Source organism: Zalophus californianus, chromosome 15 (assembly GCF_009762305.2).
Source record: "Zalophus californianus isolate mZalCal1 chromosome 15, mZalCal1.pri.v2, whole genome shotgun sequence".
Classification (NCBI taxonomy): domain Eukaryota; kingdom Metazoa; phylum Chordata; class Mammalia; order Carnivora; family Otariidae; genus Zalophus; species Zalophus californianus.
This window is the reverse complement of record NC_045609.1, coordinates 80444013-80470504: the sequence shown is the minus strand read 5'-3', so window position 1 is coordinate 80470504 and position 26492 is coordinate 80444013. Positions and strand designations below refer to the sequence as shown.

Here is a 26492-nt window from a genome sequence, read left to right as displayed (position 1 = left end):
CTCCTCTTAGATAATTCAGTTAATTTTAAGAGTCATTCCTAGATTTCCTCCATAATACTTAACGCTTCAATCTCATTGGCCAGAATTTAGTCAAAACATGCTATCAACCCACTGCGGGGAAGGCCGGAAAATGCTATGTTTTAGGCAAGCACATTGCGAGCTCAAGAAAACAAACATAACGAGCTTCTGTTCCTGAGGAATCAAGGAAGACATGATGAATGGATAGAAGGCAACTCCCCCGCTCTGCCTTGGGGCTCCAGCCCACCGCGTGGGTGGGTACCACTTATTGGAGGAAGGCCAGCATGGTTGCCTCATTTAGGGATATGCAGGATGGTGTTATCCAGGTCCTCAAGAAGCAACCAGTCAAGTGATGTAGACAGACAGTGGCAGTATCTGTGGTGTGGTTAGGGTGCCCATGGGCAGCTTATGGGGGGGTAGAGGGTTCAGGGCCTCTGAGTCTTCTGCATTCTCTCTCATATTTCCTAATTCCATCCTATACAATCCCCTACACACACACACACACACACACACACACACACACACATATTTTGCTTTCAGACTATTGTACTAATGACATCTGGTAAAGCTGAGAATTCAAGTGATGTTATAATTTGGGAACTCTTGGACCAGAATTGGAATATGGTTGCCAGCGTTCTTGGCCCTGAGGCTATGAGAAATAAGGAATTCTTCATAGCCGTAGAAGGTCCTTGGATATCAGTCTTTGCTTTAAGACTTGAACTTAGCTTTCTGAGCTTGTTTTTGGGAAACACATGGGGAATTACACAAATCTGCCACCGCAAATATCTTTTTCAATTGTGGTTACATTAGATAAGCAGTCAGCAAAGATAAAGACCTGAAGAGCAGTCAACAGGCTTGACATAGTGATCTATAAGAAGTCTACAACCACTAGGTAGATGATAATATATTCTCCTGAGTAATCCCCGGAGTGTTTTCAAAAATTGACAATGCTCTGGGCTGTAAAGGAAATCTCACCCAGTTTCAGAGAATACGAGTCAGACCATGATGCTCTCACCAACGTACAGTTCAACCAAAGACAGTAATAAGGTTAATGAAAATATCACGTCTTTAGAAAATAAAAAAAAAAAATACTTCTAGAAATGAGTCAAAGAGAAAGACCGTATTGGCAACTAAAAAATAATCGGAGCCCAACAGTAATGAAAACGTTACAAATCAAAATTTGCAGAGGGCCACAGAAACTCCTGTGCTTTCAGGAATTTTATACCTTTCAGTGATTATATTCCAAAGAAGAAAGGCTAAAAAATAGGTAAAGAAACTAGCACAGGAATAACAGAAGAAACCCCCCAAAATGTATAAAGATTGTGATAAAAAAATAAGAGTATAAATCAATGAAGTGATAGAAAACCAAGAAGAAAATTACGAAGGGATCTGTCTGTAGAAAGAATCATTTGATAAGATTTAATAATCACTCCCAGTAAAATCTCTTAGTGAATCTTTATAATACGGAAAACTAGTTTCAGGGTGAAGAAGGCTATTTTAAAAGACATTAGTCAATTAGTCATAAAATAAAAGATTAATAAACTCAACTACCTCAAAATAAGAAAGCTTACTCATCAAAAATTTTAAAAACTGTAACAGAGAAGCTAAAAACCGAGAGAAATTATTTGCAAAATAGGTAATTGGAAAAGAATGAGACCTTTAAAATACATAAAGAAGAACAAATAAGAAAAATATAAACGGCTCAATAGAAAAATGGTATAAGAATATGAAGAGGCAATTTGTGGAAGAGGAAACATGGTTAATAAACACGAAAATATGTTCAGCCTTACTAGTACTAAGGAATGCAAATAAGAGAACATTTTACACCCACTGGCTGGCAAATTAAGAAGTCTGACAGTAGTTGGGCGTTGGAGAGGATGTGGGGCCAGTGGATCTCTCATGCATTGTGGGTGCAAGTGTAAATTAGCACCGTGACTTTGGAAAATAATTTGATTATCTTGTAAAGTGGAATATGTGTATTTCCTATGACTTTGCAGTCCCACTTCTGGCGATTTATGCAAGATAAATTTCAGCACACGTATACCAGAAGAAAGCTCAAAGCAACGCTGTTCAGTCCAGCAAAAAATTGAAAATTACCTGTTTGCCCACCATCACAAGGACAGATAAATGATGACATTGTCATACCGAAGTGGAAAAGACTGAGCTACAGCTTTGGGCAGTTGGGCAACAATGCAGAGATACACCTTGGAAACATGAATGGAGAGAAAAAAATTGCAGAAGACAACAATCAGTATGGTTACCCCCCCTTTTTTTAAAGAGCAAAAACAAGTAAAACCAAATAATGTATTTTTAAGCACACACATAGAGGATAAAATAAAAAGAACGAGAATCATATCATTGAGGATACAGGGGTTACCTCCGAGTGGGAAGCGGGAGGGTGGGGCAGGGGAGTCACATATTACACAGAAATTGTCCGTAAGATCTGGTTTTGGGCACGGATGGTGGGTTTATGGGTGTTTATTGTATCTACATAGAGAAGAGGACATGCATGGATCAGCGATGATACTGTGTCATGAGCCAAGTTCTACAACAAGTAGTCCCGTCCAGGGCCCCTGATGTGTTTAGGAATAAAAACAAAACTTAATCCTAAGTCAATTTCATTCCTCAGTCAACTTTCTGTACTGCACAGCTAAGCCATTTCGAGTGTTTATTCCTTTTCCATTATCAAATTTTCTTCTGCTGAAATTCTCTTCATAGGAATCAGTAACTTAGGATAAATAATTGAATTCGTATCAGTATTGACCATGTCAGGCTTTCTAATTTTTGCTTCTAACATCGTGAGTTCCTTCCTTCCTCCCTCCCTCCCTCTCACTCTTTCTCTTTCTTTCTTTCTTTCAACTTTTTATCATAAAAAAAAAAAATGCCAATCATATGGAATTGGAGCAAAAGCTTTCAGGCCCCCCGTGTGCCCATCTCACCTTCAACACCTGTCCGTTCTCGGTCCATCTACATCTGCACCCACTTTCTCCTCCTTCCCAGAATTACTGAGGCAAATCCCAGGGGTGGTGTCATTTCATTTGCAAATATTTCAGTAAGTATCTCTAAAAGTTCAGAGCCTCTTTTAAAACCATGAACAATTACCATTATTATATCAAAATCAATTATTTCTTAGTATTATGAAATATCCAGGCAGGGTTCACGTTTGCCCTATTACCATTCTCTCTCTCTTTTTTAAGATTTATTTATTTGTTTTAGAGAGAGAGGGAGGGGGAGGGGCAGAGGGAGAGAGAGAATCTCGAGCAGTCTCCCCACTGACCGTGGAGCCCTTTGTGGGACTTGATCTCACGACCCATGAGACCACGACCTGAGCCCAAGTCAAGAGTCGGCCGCTTACCCGACTGAGACACCCAGGTCTGTTTAAATCAGGAGCCAACTAAAGCTCCCTCATTGTGATCGGTGCACCGGCTTTCCAGTCTCCTTTAACCCGAAGCTTTCTCCTGTTTCACTTCCTGCCTTTTATCCTCGCAGTTTTGCTGTTGTTCAGCTCGTTGCTTATCTCGTAACAACTAGGTTGTCAGCAACTAGATTAGATCGTCTTGTTGCGTTTTCCACCGTCTGGGTGCTGCCAACTATATACCTACCGTGTCATGTAACCTCTGCCTCTGTGTTTCCCGTAAATTGGCATGAGATGTAGAATGGACTGGGCTCCACGGAACAGGGTCGGCAAGCTACAACCTGTAGGTGGGCTACTTCCCACCCAGGTTTGTTGGTGTAAATGGTGTTTTATTGGAACACCATTCGCATATTGTCTCTGGTGCTTCCCCAGCTACTAGGACAGAGTTGGGTAGTTGGGACAGAGACTGCAGGGCCCTCAAAACCTCAAGTATTTCCCATCTGGTCCTTTGCAGAAAAAGGCTGCCGGCCCCCAGATTAGAGGCTTGGTCATTTTCCGGGTTGATGTTTTTCTTTGAGGTGTATGTCCTTCCCTCGGGAGACACATTCTGTTGGTTTTCTCTCTTTCTCTGCGCTCTCTGGAGCCAGGGATGAACATGCCTGGCCCATTGATTCATTGGAGTTGCCATAGTGTTGATACACTAACTCTGTCTTTCCCTCTGGGCATTAACTGGAACATTCCTGCAAAAAAGAAACTTCCCTAGATTTCTCTTTTTTTATCCATGATTTGCACAAAGTCCAGTTTTCCTCGGACCGATTTTGAAATTCTACATTTTTCCTACAAGTATTCCATAAAATGGTGGCTCTTTCAACTACGCCCCTGTTTGGAAAGTAGGACGAGAGTGCAGTTTCCTTCTGATTTTTATTTCTCGAAGCCTGCCTAAATTCGCCATGTTTGCAGGTGGCGGTAGAGACCAGGGCTGTCATAGCCTGGATGGAAAAAATCCCCTTTGTCCTGGGCGGCAACCTTCAGGGCGGCGAGCTGGTGGTGGCGTACCCCTACGACATGGTGCGGTCCCTGTGGAAGACACAGGAGCCCAGCCCCACGCCCGACGACCACGTGTTCCGCTGGCTGGCTTACTCCTACGCCTCCACACACCGCCTCATGACCGATGCCCGGCGGAGGGTGTGCCACACAGAGGACTTCCAGAAAGAGGATGGGACCGTCAATGGGGCCTCTTGGCACACTGTCGCCGGAAGTAAGTCTCTGGGGGGCCTTGCTGTCGTTGTGCAGCCAAATGTGGCGGTGGACGGCTGGGACAGGGAGGGACCCAGCCGTCCCTTATCATTTGTCATGGGATAGTAGCGACTGTAGTCTGGCTTGGACAGGGTGCCAGCACTCTGTGCACACTCCTCCTTCATCCTTCCGATAGTCTTGGGGTGTGTGGCTACTCCCCGTTTTATGAACAAGATCACCAGGGCTTGGAGATCCGAAGGGATCTCTCTAAGCAAGAAAGGGGGCAGAGCTGCGTCTGCTTGGCCTGCTCTCAGCACCGAGCCATTCAGATTCTATAGGGCCAGAGATGGGTAAATGTAGACTTGCGTGGAAGTATCAGACCAAAAACAAACCCAGCCGAGGGGCAGAGAGCATGTGTGTGTTGGTGCTGGGGCTGGGTGTTTTTACCCAGAGCCGTGCCCATCATGCGGGTGTCCCATGCTGTAGGTGCCCAGAAGGGCCGGGCATCGATCCCACGCTCAGGTGTGAAGTGACTCCAAGCTGCGGGTGTGTCCTGAGGCCCGATGTGTGGTGAGCACTGTTTCACACACCTCCCATCTGCTGGAGGTCAGTGGCCCGGCCTCCCAGGCGGACCAGGGCATTTGGTCGAAGCCCGCCTGCGTGCGATGTGGGGAGTATACGGTTTTGCTCCTGGCATCCACACAGGACCAGAGGGGCCACCAGCAGGGACTTCGGGAATTCCTTCATAGCAGCCACAGAGGACCCCGGGGTCCCATTTCAGGATAAGCTTTCTTTGCTGCGTCTGGGACGTGCCGGCCCAGGGCTCCCAGACGAGGAGAGATGAGGGTGTCACATTTCCTAAGGTCCCTCAGCTTTGGGATGGCAAGACCCCAAGCATGATGCTCACTGCTTATTTTCTTGACTTTGTTAGGGTTGTCGAACCACCGATGAGTTTGAAAAACGTTCCATGTCAGCTAGACCTAGATTCACATTCCAGTTCATCCCTCAGATGCTGTATGACCCCCGGGGAGTTCCTCGACCTCTCTGAACCCCATATTTTCCATTTGCAAAATGGGCATGATGGTAATGATGAAGATGGTGAGCTCTTTGGGACTGTCGTGAGGCTCACGTGGGTGGCGGGTGTGAGGTGTTCTCCGTCTAGCTTACCAGAGAAGCACACGGCTGGGACCCGCTCCCCTGTCTGCCTTCCCCCTCTTCCCATAGTATGTGCTCACATTCACGCCTCCTGCTCTCTTTTTCCCTAATTAACCATCATATTATTTCCCTTTGCTAGATTCAGCCTTCACGTGCTGAATCAGGTATGTGTCCGTGCTTGGGAAAAGAAAACTAAAAAAGTAGTGAACAGATTTGTTCCCGTGGCCATCTTTTAACATGTACAGAAAGTTTGCCATTTTCTTCTGGGTTCCCTACCCAGCAGAGGTGTTTTATTTATTTACCATCATAGTTTTGCCCTGCACAAAAAAAAAAAAAAAAGCAAATCCCTGCCGATCAAGAGAATTTTCTAATGGCCCAAAACCATTCTTGCTTTTCAGTTCTAGCACTGAAAACTGGCAACAGCCTTAATGTGAACGATCTGTTTATTTTTCATGGCTGCTTGCAACTACCTCGGGTATAGACCCAGCTGGATTCGCCGGCGCCAGGTCAATAGTCGTGTTTTGAAAAGTTGGCTGCCACATAATCACATAGGCAGCACTTGATTTTTTCCTATCAATTATATTTTCCATTATTTCAGGGTCTTCTGTGGCAGAGCCATGGGGCAGCTCGAGCCTTCTTAATCATTCTTCCTCCTGGTGGTGTGAGGAAGTGTGCGGATTCCTCTCTCTGTAGATTAATGAACTGTGACTTCTAATTTCCTTCCCTCCGCTCCATCTTTTTGTTCAGTTCTTGCTCGCTCATTAGCAGTGACTGACAGGGATTAGTGAATGGAGATGGGGCTGTGGAGAGCAGGCTTCAGGAAAGCTCAAAACACACATCATTTGTAGCGTGTGCGTTTCAACTCCCAGAGTGACGCCAGGCCCCCTTGGTTCCCAGGCTGCCATCCTGCGTCCTCTGCCCCTTGATGAAGCGCACATTGAGCTGGTGATGGGCACCCGGGCCTTAGGGAAGGCACAGCTCCGTGCTCCACGCGGGAGCTGAGACAGTAGGATTCTAGGCCAGGAGAGCACAGAGGAACATCTCGCCCATCCCGCTGGGACCTGGGGCGTAGGGGAGGGGTCCTGTCTGGGTCACGCCACCGTGCCTTGCCCACACGTCATGCTTTCGAAACCATTCTTCACCAAGTATTCTCGGCTCATGCCATTTGCTGCCGGGCCAGAAGTTAGCGGCAAAGGTAGCCTGGCTCAAGCTCTTCCACTCTTCTCCTGGCTTCTCAGCATTTCCCCCGTTCGTCTGGTACTTGCAGTGCTTTGAAGACACATGGCAGGGTGGCAGGCCCACTCCAGAGTTTCATGTGTAACACTGATTTATTTCCGTATCAACAAGGCCTGAACGACTGGGCATAATGAAAATGTTATATGCACAGAGGCATCCAACCCTCTCTGTTGTGTCCTGCCCGTGTTAACTGGTGGGCATGGTGTCTGTCAGCCACGCTGTGCCCTCCTGTAATTCCATCCTTCGGGTTCAAGTGGATGCGTTGCTGTGGCCTTTTAACCAACCTCCTCCAGCCAGACCAGGCCCCTGTGAAGGATGTCGCATTGACATGACAGGGCCCCACCCCTTCCATCCCGTAGCTCTCTGCCTCTGTCTTATCACAAACGTGGTCAAAGGCCCATCTGGTGACAGGTGAGTGGTTCAAATCTGGAATCCTCCAGAGAGGGCTGCTCTATGTTTTGTACCATTTTGCCCATGACGTTAGCGATTCGGCAGCAGATTGATGTGGAATTGCTCTTGCCTCGCAAAGCCATGATTTTTAACCAGGCATTTCTACTAAGCAGTACATCACTGAGCACGATGGCGAGGTAGGCAGGAGGGAAGATGCATGGTGAGGACCGAGGCTGGTTGTGCGGGAGCACCTGCTCCTTTGCTCAGTTACTACAGAGAAGCCCAGCACACCCCACTCAGCTCTCTCAGCCCCGACCCTCGGAACCCAAGGGGGGCTCGTAGAGGGGCTGCTGCCGGGCATGTGCTTCCTGTGGTCACGCACAGCATAGCTGCACTGTGTTCTTGCTAATCACCCTGCTGCCCCAAAACAAAAATGTCAGGAAGAACTTTATGCCATCTAACATTCAGTTCTTCGCTTTGCAAATATTGGGTGCTATAGTGGGTTGAATGGTGCCCTCCCCTGAAAAGATACATATCTGCTTCCTAATCTCTGCAACCTGTGAATGTGACCTTATTTGAAAAATGGGTCTTTGCGGTGTAGTGAGGCAAGATCGGGCGCGTTCAGGGTGGTTTGGCCGTAGACGTTGCAGGTGCAATTAAATTAAGGGTCTCAAACTGTGGAAAGAGCCAAGATGTCCATCGACAGATGAATGGATAAAGAAGATGTGGTATATACACACAATGGAATATTATGCAGCCATCAAAAAGAATGAGATCTTGCCATTTGCAACGACATGGATGGAACTGGGGGGTGTTATGCTGAGTGAAATAAGTCAATCAGAGAAAGACATGTATCCTATGACCTCACTGATATGAGGAATTCTTAATCTCAGGAAACAAACTGAGGGTTGCTGGAGGGTTGGGGGGTGGGAGGGATGGGGTGCCTGGGTGATAGACACTGGGGAGGGTATGTGCTATGGTGAGCGCTGTGAATTGTACAAGACTGATGAATCACGGATCTGTACCTCTGAAACAACGCAACATATGTTAAGAAAAAAAAAAAGAAGAAGATAGCAGGAGGGGAAGAATGAAGAGGAGTAAGTCGGAGGGGGAGACGAACCATTAGAGATGATGGACTCTGAAAAACAAACTGACGGTTCGGCGGGGGGATGGGTTAGCCTGGTGATGGGTATTAAAGAGGGCACGTTCTGCGTGGAGCACTGGGTGTTATGCACAAACAATGAATCATGGAACACTACATCAAAAACTAATGATGTATGGTGATTAACATAACAATAAAAATTATTTTAATTAATTAATTAATTAAGGGTCTCAAGGTGAGGGTATCCTGGGTTACCTAGATGGGCCCTAAAATCATTGATAAATGTCCTTATGAGGAGGTGACACACACAGGAGAAGGCCACGTGAAGACAGAGACAAAGGTCAGAGTGACGTAGCCACAAGCCAAGGGACGCTGGGGGCTACCAGAAGCTGGAGGAGGCGAGAAAGCTTCCTCCCCTAGAGCCTCTGGAGGGAGCACAGCCCTGCCAATACCTCGATTTCGGACGCTCAGCTGCTTGCACTATGGGAGGATATATTTCTGTTGTTTTAAGCCCCCCAGTTTGTGGTCCTTTGTAACAGCAGCCCTAGGATGCTAATGCGGAGCCTGACCCCATGCCAGGCTGGGCGTTTCACATCCTGTTGCAATAGTGTCGGGATGTTTGAGATCCATCTGCCGTCAGGCTCGGTGGGTGAGTACGCTCGTCCTGCGGCCCCCAAGCAGCCCAACCCTGGAGATAAGAGCAAGGTCTTGGCATCACACACACCTAGGTTCAAACCCTGAATCTGGCACTTTCCAGACACATGGTTCTGGATACATTTCTTAGCTGTTCTCTACCTCCATTTTCTTTTTTTTTTTTTTTTAATTTTTTTATTGTTATGTTAATCACCATATATTACATCATTAGTTTTTGGTGCAGTGTTCCATGATTCATTGTTTGTTCATAACACCCAGTGCTCCACGCAGAACGTGCCCTCCTCAATACCCATCACCAGGCTAACCCATCCCCCTACCCCCCTCCCCTCTAGAACCCTCAGTTTGTTTTTCAGAGTCCATCGTCTCTCATGGTTCGTCTCCCCCTCTGACATACTCCCCTTTTCTTCCTCTCCTGTTATCTTCTTCTTTTTCTTTTTTCTTAAAATATGTTGCGTTATTTGTTTCAGAAGTACAGATCTGTGATTCAACAGTCTTACACAATTCACAGCGCTCACCGTAGCACATACCCTCCCCAATGTCTATCACCCAGCCACCCCATCCCTCCCACCCCCCACCACTCCAGTAACACTCAGTTTCTTTCCTGAGATTAAGAATTCCTCGTATCAGTGAGGTCATATGATACATGTCTTTCTCTGATTGACTTATTTCACTCAGCATAACACCCTCCAGTTCCATCCACGTCGTTGCAAATGGCAAGATCTCATTCCTTTTGATGGCTGCATAATATTCCATTGTGTATATATACCACATCTTCTTTAGCCATTCATCTGTCGATGGACATCTTGGCTCTTTCCACAGTTTGGCTATTGTGGACATTGCTGCTATAAACATCGGGGTGCACGTACCCCTTTGGATCCCTACATTTGTATCTTTGTGGTAAATACCCAGTAGTGCAATTGCTGGATCGAACGGTAGCTCTAATTTCAACTGTTTGAGGAACCTCCATACTGTTTTCCAGAGGGGTTGCACCAGCTTGCATTCCCACCAACAGTGTAGGAGGGTTCCCCTGTCTCCACATCCCCGCCAACATCTGTCGTTCCCTGACTTGTTAATTTTAGCCATTCTAACGGGTGTGAGGTGGTATCTCATTGAGGTTTTGATTTGGATTTCCCTGATGCCGAGCGATGTTGAGCACTTTTTCATGTGCCTGTTGGCCATTTGGATGTCTTCTTTGGAGAAATGTCTGTTCATGTCTTCTGCCCATTTCTTGATTGGATTATTTGTTCTTTGGGTGTTGAGTTTGATAAGTTCTTTATAGATTTTGGATACTAGCCCTTTATCTGATATGTCATTTGCAAATATTTTCTCCCATTCTGTTGGTTGTCTTTTGGTTTTGTGGACTGTTTCTTTGGCTGTGCAAAAGCTTTTTATCTTGATGAAATCCCAATAGTTCATTTTTGCCCTGGCTTCCCGTGCCTTTGGCGATGTTTCTAGGAAGAAGTTGCTGCGGCTAAGGTCGAAAAGGTTGCTACCTGTGTTCTCCTTTAGGATTTTGATGGACTCCTGTCTCACGTTTAGGTCTTTCAACCATTTGGAGTCTATTTTTGTGTGTGGTGTAAGGAAATGGTCCAGTTTCATTCTTCTGCATGTGGCTGTCCAATTTTCCCAACACCATTTGTTGAAGAGACTGTTTTTTTGCCATTGGACATTCTTTCCTGCTTTGTCAAAGATAAGTTGACCATAGAGTTGAGGGTCCATTTCTGGGCTCTCGATTCTGTTCCATTGATCTATGTGTCTGTTTTTGTGCCAGTACCATACTGTCTTGATGATGACAGCTTTGTAATAGAGCTGGAAGTCCGGAATTGTGATGCCGCCAGCTTTGCTTTTCTTTTTCAGTATTCCTCTGGCTATTCTGGGTCTCTTCTGGTTCCATACAAATTTTAGGATTATTTGTTCCATTTCTTTGAAAAAAGTGGATGGTATTTTGATGGGGATTGCATTGAATGTGTAGATTGCTCTAGGTAGCATTGACATCTTCACAATGTTGATTCTACCTCCATTTTCTTATTCATGAAATTGTGCGGTGCTGCCTACCTCTCTGCTGAGTTTGTGGTCAGTGGGGACAGAGCACTAAGGACAGGTCCAGGCTCATTGATGGCGCTCAGCGGAGGGCGGTCGGGGTAGCTCTTGGCATGAATGAGACCAGAACGCTGTTCCAGAACTGTAGCTGAGAGAGAGTAACTGAAGAGAGAAACTTAATCAAATGCTTAGAATCCATACTGTTAATTCATGGTAGCTTTATTCTAAAAATAGTGTGTTAAACCGAATTTAATAAGCAGAATTTTATCTGAAAAGCACTTATTTCAGTCTTCCTTTCGTCAGAGCTGTTCCCGTGTATACCTGTCTTCCCCAGAAACCCTTCTGGCTACCTCTTCTCTCTCTCTCCCCAGCCCCTCCCCTCATCTTTGCTGTAATTCATTTGTAGTCTACAGTAGATACTGGACACCACCTTGTTCAAATGAGGTCTTCTGAATTCCGTTCTTGAACATTCTTGCTGTCTCCCTCCTGCCCCTTGGAGCGCTGTTTGGTGACAACATTGTCCGGTTGGCTTGGCAGGTCTCAACGATTTCAGCTACCTTCACACCAACTGCTTCGAGCTGTCCATTTACGTGGGCTGTGATAAGTATCCGCACGAGAGTGAGCTGCCCGAGGAGTGGGAGAATAATCGAGAGTCCTTAATCGTGTTCATGGAGCAGGTATGGCATAAGCACACATTGGGGTGGGGGCTGGCAAAGGAATGGGGCCTACTCGGGGACTGAAGCCTGAGACTGAGTTGAGTTAGTACTTGGGACTCCAGCCGTCATGCTGGGCCGGCCCCAAACAGTGCTAGAAGAACCACCGTCTGTCTGCACTTGATTCAGCCCTGCAGTGTGAGCTGTAAAGCCTTGTTGATGGCTCACACTGGGTCATAGTGAGTGTGACCAGATGTTGCCCTGTGGGCCAGGGGTGACATGTGTCCGAGCCAGCATGCTCCGGCCCCTTGTGCTAGTCCGCTAGGGTTGCATAAAAACATAGACACCGGGGCGGGGGCAGGGCTCAAGCAACAGAAATTACAGTTCTGGAGGCTGGACGTCCAAGATCAAAGTGTTGGCAGGTTTGTTTCATTCGGAGGAGCCTCCTTGGCTGGCAGATGGCCGTCTCCTCTCCTTGTCCTTACATGGTCTTTTCTCCATGCACACACGCTCCTGGTGTCTCTGTGGGTCCCCGTTTCCACTTATAAGGGAGGGAGTCAGATTGGATCAGAGCCCACCCAAATGACCTCATTAATCACCCCTTTAAAGACATGGTCTCCAAATACAGTCACATTCTAAGTGTGACTTAGAATTCTAAGTCACATCCCCTTACTCCTGGGACTAAGGACTTTACCATGGGCATTGTTGGAGGATGCCATGGTGCCCACCATGGCTGTGAGGCTGAGAGGCTCTGCTGCAGGTGTGGGAGGCTCCTGGGAACAGGTCTCCCGAGCCCCTGCCAGAGTTCTGCTTGCAGTTGGTGAGGAAGCCCTGCTGGATCCACTAGGCACCTCCCCCGCCTTCCCTTCCTCCTGCTCTCAAGGACACGCCCATCCTGTAGCATTGAGTAAACCAGTTCTAGTTCCGTGCTACAATGAATACAATGACATCCACGCCCCACTAAGGAACAGACTAACCGGAAACCAGAGGAATAAACAAAAGGAACGTCGGGCCTCAATTATGTGACTCTACTGTGACTCCCATCCATTAGGAAGTGTGGTTCTGAGGCTTGCAGGATCATGCATGGAGGCTGCCCTTTCCACGGGTTGTTGTAGATGAATCAGAAGACACTTTCCAGGCAATGCTCAGGCTGCCAGCTTCCTGGTACCTGCACCTCCACCTCCACTGACCTTGGCAGAGGTGAGCCCTGGCACCTAGCGTCCCAGTCTGCCCCATGAGGGTCTCTGGAGACTCTGTGCAGCCCTTGCACAGAGGGCACTCGCCTGGCACAGCGGGTGTGAACCTGTTCTTTCCTCTTGGGAAGCTGTGAGCACACTCTCTGTCCACATCCTGAAATTTTGCGAGTGAAGGCTCTTCTTCATTTCATCTATGAAAAGAGAGAAGGCTCTGGTCATTCTAAAGTAATCCCGTGTCACCAAGGCACCTGCTATGGATAAAATGCCCAGGCACAGTAATACATATAGTGTCATTGGAGATGATAGTATGCCGCCTGGGGTTGTCACATCGTTCTACGGATGGGGAAACTGAGGCACGAGGTTCCGAGTGATGTGTATCGTGTGACACAGCTCATCAGCAGAAGGGCCCTATGGACGGAGTTGTAGTTTATAGGAACGCCTTTGACTCTTTTCTTTTCTCTCTGACCCTTAAGTGCCTGGGTCTACGTATTAGGTCCATAGAGTTCAGGAAAGTCTAAACAAATGGGCCTAGAAAAAAATTAAATTCCATTTTTACTGGGTGTGCTTGATACGAACCATCTCAGATCCTAATATTTTTTAAGCCTCTGGAATATCTGAACTCCGATGGAAGACTTCCCAGTACATGGACCCAAAGGGAACACAGAAGTTTACACACCTAATCCAGGCACAGCCAGGGAGGTAGATAAGGTGCTAGATAAGGTGCTGCGAGGGTTCCCCGTGGCCCTGGGGCGGCGTTCGGCTTATAGCCTCCTTCACCATGTGCTTTGGGTCAAGTGCATCGTGAGCTCACCCCGTTTCTTGTCGTGTTTGCTGAGCAGGTCCATCGCGGCATCAAAGGCGTGGTGAGGGACTTCCATGGGAAAGGAATTCCGAATGCCATTATCTCTGTGGAAGGCGTTAACCATGACATCCGAACAGGTAACCGCGAGCATAGACGAACTGTCTCTCGGTAGGGAATGTCTGTTTTCTCAAAGCATTTTACTTGGGTTAAAATCACACGTCAAGTGCCGGAAACTTCTTACAGAGAGCCGAATTCTTGTCTCCTTCCTCAGACTCCCCATGCAGACCCTGGAAAGCACGGTTTTCAGCCCGTGCTTTCTGCTTTTTCCCTTATTCAGGTGAAAACCAGAGGTGCAGGAAGGTAAAAGGACCCACTGGTGGTTTAAGGGGCAGGTGGGGCCTGGGTTCGGGTGTCGGACTCCCAGCCCCAGCATGCCCCTGCTCACTCAGGGCTTCCCCGCTGCTGGGAAACCCATGTAGTTTTCCCTTGTGCCCAGGACCGTTGTCACCCGGGATGGTGCTCGGTGCACCCAGGGCCAGGTAAGGGAAGAGTGACCTTGACTGTGACAGGGAACATGTGCAGCGTGATGCGGTGACAGGTGCGCGGGGGAGAGAATTGGCTAGAAGCCTAAAGCAGGTTGTCTGCAGGGGTTCTGGTGGCAGTGGTGTGGCCGGGGGCCTGCTGAGGCCCACGCACTGAGGTTTTCGGCCGTGGGGAGACTGCGGGGCGCGGTGTCATCGCCGTGGGCAGATGGCTTTGCTTTGGTGTCAGCTGCAGTGGGTGGGGGGCTCTGGGTCCTGTGTTGGTTTCCAGTGCGTGTCTTGAAAATGACCACAGACTTAAAAGATCAGAAATGTATTCTCTCACAGTTAGGGAGGCTGGAGGTATGAAATCCTGGTGTCAGCAGGGCGGTGCTCCCTCCGGAGCCCCCGGGGAGGACCTTTCCTTGGCTCTTGCAGCTTCCTTGGCCACGTCACTCCACTTCTTGCCTCCATCTCTGTGGCCTCCTCCCTGCCTCTTATTAATAAGGACACCTGTCATTGGATTTAGGGCCCACCCGGGTCACTCAGGACGATTTCATCTGGAGATCCTTTATTGTATCTGCAAAGGGTCTTTTCCCAAATAAGGTCACATTTAGAGGGTCTGGGTAGTAGGATGTGGGCTTCTGGGGACCGTCATTCAACCTGCTCCACGTCCCACCTGGACACCGAGCACAGACTCAGCAGCAGGAGAAGGGAAATCGTGATTGCCACGAGAAAGACCTGTTCAGCGCTCGGACACTCTCAAACGAGCGGGAGAAACAGAATTGGAGGCTGACTCGGCAGGTGTTTAATGCGGTCTGACCTTGACCTGTTGGTTCAAGAGCTTACGCTGGATGGGGCAGCCAGCGGCCCGGGACTGAGAGGGTTCTCGGGAGGTGGTGACTGTCAGATTTCAAACAAGGCCAATCCCAGGGAAACTGGGCCAAGTCCATGTTGCTCCTGTGCTCACCATGTGTTACCACTTTTATGGCCTGTGACGGCTGGAATGATCTGCAAGGTGCGGACGAGGAACAGAGGCTTCGCCTTGGTTCTGCCTCCCCCCCACCCCCAGTCTAACAGCACATAGATGCAGAATCCATGCCCACGCAGCACCTCCTCGGCTGCTGGCTGGTTTCAGCCCCGGCCCCTGTTGGGGTCACTGTGGTACCCCCCAAAGGCCATACGGCATTGGGCTACCGGTTACCTCCCAAACCTCTTCTTCTGGGGTGACCAGCTCCCTTGGTTTGCCCAGGACTGTCCCCATTTAAAACTGAAAATCACGAGTCCCGGTTTTGGTCAAACAGGAATAATTGCTCCCCTGTGCTTTCTGCCCCCTCCGACACCCCTGCAGGCTCCTTCCTGGAGGGCTGAGGCCACACTCTAGCACCTCCTGCTGCCTGAACCTCCTTTCCTTGAGAATCCCTTGGTTCCTTCCTTGTCCTTTTCAGGTCTTTGTTCAGCTGTCACTCTGTCAACAAAGCCAACCACAGTGACCACCTTTTCTAACATAGCACACCTGCCCCTACCACCTGCGATTCCTCCCGGCCTCCTGCCTTCCCCTCCCATAGCGCTCCCACAGCTGACATCTGACTACCGTCCTTCTGGTGTCTCTGCCCCTCCCTCACTGGCTCCTAGGCCAGGGGTCCTTGACCCTTTTGTGCCTCAATTAAGTACAAGCACACTGCCTGGCATTCAGTAGGTGCTTAATAAATACTTATTGCATGAACGAATGAGTTCGAATGAATGAATGGACCCGACATGATGTTTCTGGTAGTGCAGAGGGGCTGAGCTGGGATTTGAGCCAGGGGTAGGGACTGCGAATGCGGTGCCCCTGCCCTTGCCCCCATGCTGTCCCTCCTGAGAGGGCAGGAGCTTCTCCAGACTGTTCACAGGCATTAACAGACCCAGTCCTTCAAACAGGCGATCCCATCTGACCTTCGAGGGAACGGAGCCTCTGGGACCGTAGGAGGGGGTAGGCTGGGCTTCACACATCGCCCGCGTGTTCTTCAGCGCCAGGCTGACATGACTGCCTGCTGACATGCCCGGTACAGGAGGCCAAGGATTGTTTAAATGGGTGAATTGTAGCTGACACGCCACAAGATAGCAGACCGCTGTGTAATGCCATGACGCGCCTTCGCATTTTCTGAACCTGCCTACTGTTTGTCCTTGAGGACCTCACAGCCGCTGCCCGTGAGCTTTCCCGCTGTGCAGCAAGGCGTTCGGGACATAGCCGCCCTTCACCGCCATCCGCGGGGCCGTGCGTTCGTTCCCGGACTCATCCGTCCGTTCGTTTGTTCACAGGCTCTGAACTTGTGCCGGGCGGGATCGCCGCGGGGTGCTGGTGATCGTTAGGAATAGAGGGGGCTGCTGTATCTGGCTCCGCATAGGACTTGTATTTTAAGCATTGCTAACAAGCTCCCTCCTGTAAAAGAAAGATTCACAAAAGAACCTAGAACATTCTTGGGACTATTAGTGCTTGGTACGCCATGTGAGAGAAAACAGGAGGGTTTTAAGTGGGGTGGGAGAGAAAGAGCCCCCCGAGCCCCACAAGCCAGAAGGGAGCGCTGTGCCCAGTGAGCTCGGAACCTCAAGGCCCTGTGATCACCGAAGTGGTTTGGATGAGCCGATGGGAGCCGCCTCCCCCTCTCCTTTATTTCCCCCTAAAATCATGTCCCGGTGTATTCTCCTGACAGATGAACTCTGTACTTTACACGTGGTTCCTTATCGTATTTATTTCGGCGTCTTTCATTGCTCAACATACGATCTGAGTTTGCCTTGATCTCTCTCCGAGCCTCCTGTGAACTGACAAGTTTCCTTTCAGGAGGGATTTTGCATAAAATCAACAGGGGAATTGAAGTCCAAGGAGAGAGAAGCTAGTCAGAGTACTTTCTAAATGCATGCAAATATGTTGGCCAAGCACCTGGCTCAGAATGCCCCATGAATGTCCTCTGTTTGGTGGACATTAGCACGACCTGCTACCGAATGGACATTTGTGAGCATCTGGGTTGTCCCTCTGTCCACCGTGCTGAGCGACACCAGCTGCGTACCCACCCCCCACCCCACAGCTCGACAGAACATTCACCCTTGAACACAGACCTGGTCGCCCTGTGGGATAGTAACCTACCATGCTGACCCCTGAATTTTATGAAGTGGATGATTCTAGACTTTACTGGTGGTCGGGGGAAGAAACTGAGATTACAAGAACCTTGGGGAGAAGTGTGGGGAAAGCCTTACCAAGAACTTTTGGGGGAGAGGGTGCAGTGCCAGGTAGAGGAGAGCATCCATGTTTCAGAAGTGGAAACTTGGTGATTCCAGAGCGGACACCCCTCATTCCGATTCTGTGAACCTAAACAAATTCCTGATAGCTTCATTTGTTCTTTGAACATACCTTATGAAGAACATCCTGTGTGTTGGCCTAGAGCTACTGTGGTAAAGGAGACAAATATGGCCGCTCACCTCAGGGAGTAGACATTCTAGTGGGGGAGATCTACAAACAATTATAAAGGAAAACTTTAAAGTTAATAGCAGACCACGGTGAGAGCCAACGAAGAAAGAATTGGGATGATCTGTAGGAACCGGGGAGTAAGCCACCTGCGCTGGGTGGACCGCGACCCAGCACACTGAGGCCTGTTGGCCAGTGAGCGGGCTGCATGTACGTGTGGCAGACGGCTGCCTACGGAGTTCATTTTTCACAACATGTTCTCACGAGCTCACTTACTTGCATGGGGGTGTCTCCACTGAATAAAGGTGGTAACTTTGACCTGATGCTTCAGAGTGTCCTACGTGAGTCTGGGGGAGATAGACAGTCGTGCACACACACATGGCGCTGCTCCCGTCCCTTCGAAGATTTCGGGGCTTGTGGTCGACAAGGGAGCCTGGCCCGGGGCCTCATTACCACTCTCCTTTTTCTTCTGGCACCAAAGCCTCAGACTGGGTGGGACCCCCAGGTTGCTGTGAGAGAGCCGAGTCTGGTGTTGGGGGGCCTGCTGGTGACTGGCCGTGTGACCTCGTGCCGGACATCACGCCTCCCTGGGCATCAGATTACTCACGTGGAAAGGGGACTCATCATGCAACCTGCCTCAGAAGTTTGCTTGCAGATTCAGCGGATCGGTGCCTGCCTCGACCTTCTGGGCGCCATGTCCTCCACGGGTGGGTGGGGGAGGTCACTGGTGACCCCTTCCTCACCTCAAAGCCTCTTTTCAGGTCGGGGTCTAAGTGTCCTCAGCCTGTTGTAGGCTCCTGGGAGGAGAACGTTGGCCGGGAAGCCCTCTCTGCAACAGAGATGGAGTCCAGAGCTAAGGGTGGACCCGGGGCCCCGACGTGTTATTGGGTGGCTGAGCAGCTGTGTTGTGGGGGAGGGGGGAGCTCCGCTTTGCAGCACCCCTGTCTCAGCTCCTACAACTTCACGTTTCTCTTGCCACTCCCCACCCCCTGGGCCGGGGAATGCAGATACCAGGCCTCCTCCCAGATCATTTGGCCCTGGTCCCCTGAGTCTTTTATTTCTCTTTTCAGAAGTGAAGAGCCCCACCTCTTAAAAGAATTACTCTTCTGTATTTATCGCCAGGCTAAGGGAGACCAGAAAGCCAGGCACTGATGGCTTTTCAAGATGGCATTTTGTGGTGAGGGCATAGCATTTGGAAGCTCAGGCTCATAATGAATGGCATGTATTATCACAGAGGAAGGAGTGTGAGTGATCATTTCTCCATCTTCACTCGTGTATGAACACTATGGGGAGCCTACACCCCAGCCCTCTGCCTGTTAAAACCATTAAGGTGGCTTCCAAAGAGGAAAATAAGAATCTGCAAAAAAAAAAAAAAAAAATTGCCTCTGCAGAGGCTCGAATTCCACGAGGCCAGCCTCTGAGTCTCTCTCTGGCTGGGACACCGGTTATGGAATAGCAGGGCTGGTGGTATCTGCCTTAGAAGAGAACTGCTCTGAATTCCCCTCCTTTCTCTTCACAGCCAGCGATGGGGATTACTGGCGCCTCCTGAACCCCGGAGAGTATGTGGTCACAGCCAAAGCCGAAGGGTTCACCTCATCCACCAAGAACTGCATGGTCGGCTATGACATGGGGGCCACGCAGTGCGACTTCACACTCAGCAAAACCAACCTGGCCAGGATCAGGGAGATCATGGAAAAGTTCGGGAAACAGCCCATCAGCCTGCCAGCCAGGCGGCTGAAGCTGCGGGGGCGGAAGAGACGACAGCGCGGGTGACCTCCCAACACTTGAGACCTGTCCCGGACCCCTGCAAATTAAACCACCCCCAGTTGTAGCTCCATAGAGGACTCGCTCCCTGTTGTTTTCTCGGTAATTCACGAAGGCCTGGGAGAATGTGTGTATTGAAAGGCTGGTCCTGAGGGGAGGGCCGAAAGCTTAGGATATTTTTTGTAGTCTTTGTCCCATTTAATCCAAATAACTCAGATCAGCAGAGAAAGGCTGGTAGGAGTGAGAATTCAGCAACTCAGCCTGAGAATTAGAGACAGACAGGGGCTTGCCAGCTCTGGGCCTCCTGGCTGCGCTGGAAGGGAAGCCGGTGCTCCCCTCCCCCCACTTGCTTGTGTGACAGCAAGGGTTCCTCGTGCATTTGCATTTTGCGTGGCTCCCGTTGCAGCACTCCTGGGGCCCTGCGGTCCCAGAAGTTACCATCTGAGATGCTCACGGGCATTCTGAGAGAATCCACCCTCTCTGGCCCCAGGCCATTCCAAGAGCCTCTTGAATCCATATAGTCCCCCCTTTCCACCAAGCACTGTGTTTAGAAAAGGAGAAAAATGCTGAACTAGTTCACCAGTGACTGGTGGACAGCCGGAGTGCAGGGTCCGCAGAGAACCCCCCAGGCGCTGGCCCAGCAGCCCCGGGTGCTGCCTGCACAGGGATAAGTAGAAGGAGGCGCTCTTCCCAAGGGAGTCGATCACGCAGCCTGGCTCCCCTCTTTGACCTGCAGGACTCGAGAAGGGCCAGAAGGAGGCCGACTTGCACCCCTCTCTCTGCTCAAGATGTTCCTCCTTTCATAGAAATGAGTGCTCATAAGTTGGCCTAACATCACCAAGGGAGTTATTTTTGGTGTGTGGGATGCCAGACCTTCCACTTAGGCCAAATGTGATGAAAAGCTCTTAGAATTATCTGTGGAATGTTGGCTTGGGAGGGGTGATACAGGAAAACAGTTCGTCTTCTTTGTATGAACCTTGCTGCCTCACTGACCTGGGGAGAGTGAGAAGAATAAAGCAAGCTGATGGTGAGATCCTTCCGGCGTGTGGTTTTCCTGGGCAGACTCGCCGCCACCCACATGCCATGCCCCACTGCCTCTCCCTGAGGGCAGGCCCTCCAGAGGCGGTGCCGGCCTGGGGAGGGGTACCCTGTGCCCCCCACCAAGCTTGGTACTGCTGCTTACAGGTGCGTGTCTCCTGCCTCCTTCCCAGGGAGCCACGTGCCTGGGGAAAGTCATCCAGATGCTGGGCATCCACGGGTGCTGCTGGGGATGCCAGCGAGCATCTTTCCAGAAAAGATCCTTATGCAACTTTCTGACCGTCTACACCAGAGATGGCAAACTTGCCTTATAAAGGATCAGGGGGTAAGGATTGCAGGCTTCGCGGCCGGTTTCGGTCACAGGTACTCAGCTCGGCTGTGGTAGCTCAGAAGCAGACAGGCATGTAATACACCAAAGAGCAAGTGTGGCTGCGTTTCAATAAAACTTTATTTACAAAAACACGTGGTAGTTGGATTTGAACCCCCAGGCTGGGGCACAGCTCGCTGACCCCCGTTCCAAATCAGCGCTATGCAGTAGAACTTGCCATGACGATGGAAATGCTCTATTCTGTGCGATCTAACACACTAGCCCCCGGCTGCGTGTGGCTAGCGAGCGCCCAAAACGTGGCTTCTGCAGCTGGGGGCCAGAATTGCTGGTGTTACATAATTTCCATTCATTTAAATTTCCCTTGTAACAGCCATATTAGCCCGTGCAGCTCCCCATGCAGCCCACGGTAGGAAGAACTGACCTGGCGTCATCAGATGGGTGTAAGAAGCAAGCCCTTGCAGTGGTGAACTGGCACTACCGTTCAGAAGGGCTGTAGCCGTTCTGGGTGCCTCAGCAGACCGCCCTTGTCAGGGCCCCGCACTTGGTGCCAGAGTGGCTCAGTCTTACTGCTGGTGACTAGCGCTGTCTCCTTCGGGCGACGGTACACAGCCTGCACGTCCGTGCCATGCTCTGCCGTCTGCAGGCCCGCCGTCGGCCCTGGCCCACCGGCCGGCATTCCAGGCTTGCAGGCCAGGGCTGTGGGCTCTGGGCCTGTGCCACCCCCAGTGTGTGGCCTTGGACCCGGCAGCCTCTCTACTCTCCCATCTGTTCCTGCAAAGTAAAGCCAGGCTGGCTGTGGTGTCCCCTGATTTCTGGTGGGGAACGGACACTGGATTCCTCACGCCCTGTTCTGTTGGAGCTGTTTCTCTACTCGGCCCTTTCAGTGGGCGCCCTGGCACCTCCATAGTAGCTGCCCCTCTCCAGGCCTTCATGCCCCGAACACCTTTCCCGACCTAGCTCCTGGAGCTTCTTTGCTATGCGACTTCCACCTGCTTTCAGCCAGAATTACCCCTCCTGGATCTTGCCCACAGGCTCGGCGTGGGCCTCCGCAGGTCTCTCCACAGATGGAAAACCCTTCTGCTTTTCTCTCGAGACCCGTCTTGAAATGCTGCCTCCTACAGGAAGCCTTCCGCCCTCTCCTGACCTGGACATGTTTGAACAGGTCTGCAGAGCCCTCAGGGCCTCAGAGGGACAGTTCCCCATCCCTTTCCACTGGAACTTTTATTGCTTCTGGTTCTCTCTGCCTTTGGACCAGAGGCTCCCCAAGGGCAAGAAAGATGCCCCCTGAGTACCTGCTCCCCCAGGGCTGGCTTAGCTCCGCCCTCGCAGCAGGTGCTCCACAAACACGTATAGAATCGAACTGGCCTTGTGCCTTGTGGTGTTTTGCTTTCAGGATTCCCTTATAAGCTAAGAAAATGTGACTTCAGAAATTGAAAATTCGCCACTTGAATTTCGTGTCTTTACCTCGTCAGTAAAGTCTGGTGTTTGGCTGAGCACAACAACATGTCTAAAAAATTGTATAGGCTTTACTTTCTATCTGGATGTTTTCCGACAGCATAAAATCAACACAAAACCTCTGTGTCTGGCAGAGAAGCCTGCGTCTGTGAATCCCTCTCCTCCTCGAGGCTGGGGAAGCTGCTGCAACACTGCTCTTTTTAACACGAGCTGTGTTTTGTGTTGAAGGACTCTTAAGGAGCTGCCCCAGATCTTCTTCAGCCATCACCACTCATTTTCTGTCACTGTAACAGGAAACCTCAGGATTTCTTCAGTCTTTGTGTCACAAAGACCTTAGGAACCACTTTAAAACGACATCACACTATTAACGTATAAACTAGCCACGTGGTAGCAAGGATGCTCTATTGATGTGGGGTCCTAGGTGGCCGGGCCCGAAGAGTTCTCAAGTGTGCAGGTTCTGAATTGGCTCTAGGGGTCACCCCCCTGCCTGGAGGAGCTCAAATTTCCATGCCTCTCTGTTGGCATCCTTCTACCAGTGGTTGGTGTAGCTGCCACCCGCAAAGCCACCCTCAGCAGGACTGGCCAGAAAGCTGCAGAGCCTGGTTCCCCACGACTCGATTCTGCCGCTGAGCTCTGAGCACCAGGACAACCTCTCCTGAGGCCGTGGGAGCTCTTTCTCCTGCCTGTCTGTCCCCTGTCACCTAATCACAGCCCCAACCTCCCAGCCAAGGCACAAGGAGTCCAGGGAAACCCAGACAAAAGGAACAAGGGGACAAACATATGGGCCACAGAGGAGAATGACAGATCTTTAGAGCTGAGGGATGCCTCGAGATGAATGTGTCCAAGGGCAGCAACCAGGTCTCCTCTTGCAAGCCAACTCTTGATTTATCGGCAGTAGTTGCTCGGAGCTCTGTGTCTAAGAAGGATTCTGAGGCAGAGTCCTGGCTCAGTCGGATCAAATGGTGCAGTTTCTCTGGGTCCCCAAACTAGTTCCAGTCCTCCTGGGATTAGAGGGAGGACAACTGAGGCCCGAGCAGAGGCCTCCTGTGTCCGGGGCTGTGTTCCAGCCTGTGGCAGGGGCAGGACTCAGCAATGCTCCTTCCTGCGTCCTAGGAGAAAACTCTAATTCGGTCCCAGAGCAGCCTGCCCCAGGGCTGTGCCTCTTGGCTGACTTTCTTAGGAGCAGATCAAGCTCTGAGGCGGTGATGGAAGCCTTGGGGGCCGCAGGTGCTTTTCAGAAATCAGAGGACAAAAGATCGGAACCCTTGTTTGGTCAGCTTCCCCGGGAGACTGTGAGTGAGGAGCTCAGGACATGTGTGCTAAGGCCCCGAGTGTGCCCACAGGCCCGCTTCTGCAGGCTTTTTTACCTCATAGCTCCCTGTCCACTTCAGATGACCTAACGGCGAGGCGATGTCCCGACTCCCCGGCCCCATTTTGGTTTTGGGTTGGAGACGTGCATCAGGGTGCTTCCGTGTCCTTGGCAGCCTGGCCGGGGTGCTGAGCAGCAGGAGGCCGGCGCCGCGCCGGTGTTTCTGGTTATGTCTCCTGAGAGCAAACCCTACAGAGGAAGGGGACAGGGACTCCACTCACACTCATGAGTGCTGCCGTGAATGGGCCCTGTCCACGCCTCATCCGTTTGTCGCCACTGCAAGAGGGCCTCTTAGAGCCTCCTCCAGGCTGTCTGTGGAGCCAGGCTGAGGGTGACACTGAGCTGAGCTGGGCCGTCCGTCCCGCCACCAGCAGTCAGCTCCGCCTGACTCAGCTCCAGGCTGTTACAGAGCAAGGTGTTGCAAGAGCCTCATCTTTGGAGTCAAGAAGGCTGAGTTGTGGTCCCAGCCCTGCGTCTTACTCCCTGCACAGTCTTATCACCTCTGAGTCTCGGTCTTCTCCTCTGCAGAGTGGGTGGAAGTGCAGGGCTGCACACACATCTGGGACAACGATCCCCGTCGTGAGCATTTAGGCCGGCAGCTGGCACGCTGCCGGCACCAAGGTGCAGAGGAGAGACCAAATGTTTATCTTCGGGTACTGTGTTCCCAGCACGAGCAATACGACTTTTCATCCCCACAGCTGCATTAGAGGTAAATATTGTTTATTTTTCAGAGGAAGAAACGGAGGCCTAGGGCATGCCTAGGTACGTGTAGCCAGATCATCTACTTTGATGTTTTTAAGTTAATCACTCTGATGGAACTTACCCTGTGGTCTACTCCGTAATCTGCTCTTGAGACCTGAAGCAGCTGAACAGTGAGGAAGGAAGAGGGGAGCCGAAGAGACGGACGGCCCCAGAGCTACAGAAGAGACCTGTGGAACGTGCGGAGCACTTATGCTCTTGCTTTCAGACTCCCCAGATGTGCCGGGGGTCATAGCAAAGCTGCTGTCCTCTGGATGTCAGCCCCTCCAGCTCCGGCAAGTCCAGAGCCTCTAGGATGTCAGGATCCAGCTCTGCATCTCTGCTGGTTCATACGAAACACACTGCACAGGGTCTGGGGGATTCACTGGGGCAAGAAGAGGAAGGAGAGGAAATTTCCCTGGCACCCCTTGGCCTGTGGAGGAAGGAAAGGGCCCACCAATCACTCACCTCCTGGGGGGGCAGTGGGAGCCAGCGGGGAGGGACAGAGCTTTGGGATTGAATGGACTTAAGTCTGTGCCAGGGCTGCCTCTTATCATCTGAGTGACGTTGAACAAGTAGCCTCATTTCTAAGGTGGGCTTAGTAATCCCTGCCTCGCAGGGTTGTTGGGGAGATTCGGTCAATACTAATAAATTTACAGTGCTTGGAACCATCGGCATTGAAAAGATCTAGAAATAAAAGCGGGCAATCTTTAGAGAAAAGTACAGCCACTTCTGAAAACAGTCTGGCAGTTTCTCAAAATGTTCAGCATGCAGTTACCACATGATCTGGCCATTCCACTCCTAGGTCCACAACCAAGAGAAGTGAACACTTAGGTCCACAAGGAACTGGTCTGGAAATGTTCACAGCAGCCAAAAGGTGGAGACAATCCAGATGGCCATCTACTTACCAATGTGTAAATGAAACATAACATCCACAAAATGGAATATCATTCAGCCAGAAAAAGGACCGAGGACGTTACAACATGGATGAACTTGGAAAACATGGCGCTAAGTGAAAAAAGCTGGTCACAGAAGACCACATGTTGTGTGATTCTGTTTATGCAAACTGTCCAGAGGAGGCAAATCCATAGACACAGACCGTGGTTGCCCAGGACTGGGGGGATCAGGAGACGGGTGGGGTAGTGGCTAAAGGGTAGGGGGTTTCTTCTTGGGGTGATAAAATGTTCTAAAACAGATTGTGCACAACTCTGAACAACCACAGAGTTGTATACTTTAAATGAGTGAATTGTCCGCTATAGGTTATATCTCATTAAAGCTCTGTTTTCAAAAAACATGGCCATACCAAATCAATAAGCATCATTTTCAAATATGACATTCTAGGCAAGACCTTCATTGCATAACCAACTTTTCCAATTATATCCTAGTAACAAGGAGGACAGTTCCTACTGAACCTCTACAAATAACTTCACAGGCACACAAAGTCAGGGGACTCAGTCGGAATTTCTGAATTCAGGTATTAAAAGCCAAACCAGATAAAAATTCCAAGTTTGTCCTTCATTAGCGCCTTCCTGCTCTGGAATCCATTGACGCTTTACTTGAGGACACCCATCAGGGCTCTTCAGGGAAAGACTAGCTTAATAATGCCAACAGGTTATTAACATGCAACGCATTCTCTGTTCTCTTCAAATGTATCCGTAAATAAGCATTTAAAAAAATTCTCAGTTTCCATGGGGTGCCTGGGTGGCTCAGTCGGTTGAGCGTCTGCCTTCGGCTCAGGTCATGATCCCAGGGTCCTGGGATCAAGCCCTGCAATTGGGCTCCCTGCTCGGCGGGGAGCCTGCTTCCCCCTCTCCCTCAGCTTGCTGCTCTGCCTACTTGTCTTCTCTCTCTCTCTCTCTCTCTCTGTCAAATAAATAAATAAGTAATCCTAAAAAAAATTCTCAGTTTCCATTTCCCATTCAGAAAACAGCGTTGGTTCTAACCATAAAATCAACAGCTCTTTGGGGTCTTCCGTAATTGTGAGGTAAAGGTATCCAGAG

At 50.1% G+C, this 26492-nt stretch overlaps 2 protein-coding genes across 4 annotated transcripts in view; one reads left to right on the top strand and one right to left on the bottom strand.

Moving 5' to 3' along the window:
• Window positions 1-20595, top strand: part of CPXM2 (carboxypeptidase X, M14 family member 2) — a 148628-nt gene extending 128033 nt beyond the window's left edge. For 2 of the 3 annotated variants that reach the window (XM_027596159.2, XM_027596160.2), the window contains exons 10-13: window positions 4334-4631; window positions 11724-11863; window positions 13875-13974; window positions 19320-19573. In XM_027596159.2, coding sequence (XP_027451960.1) covers window positions 4334-4631; window positions 11724-11863; window positions 13875-13974; window positions 19320-19573 — 792 coding nt within the window. Of the gene's footprint in view, window positions 1-4333; window positions 4632-11723; window positions 11864-13874; window positions 13975-19319 lie in introns of all 3 variants that reach the window. The other variant, XM_027596158.2, reaches the window with a different exon arrangement.
• Window positions 1-26492, bottom strand: part of GPR26 (G protein-coupled receptor 26) — an 81016-nt gene that overhangs the window by 191 nt on the left and 54333 nt on the right. The gene's annotated exons all lie outside the window — the stretch shown is intronic.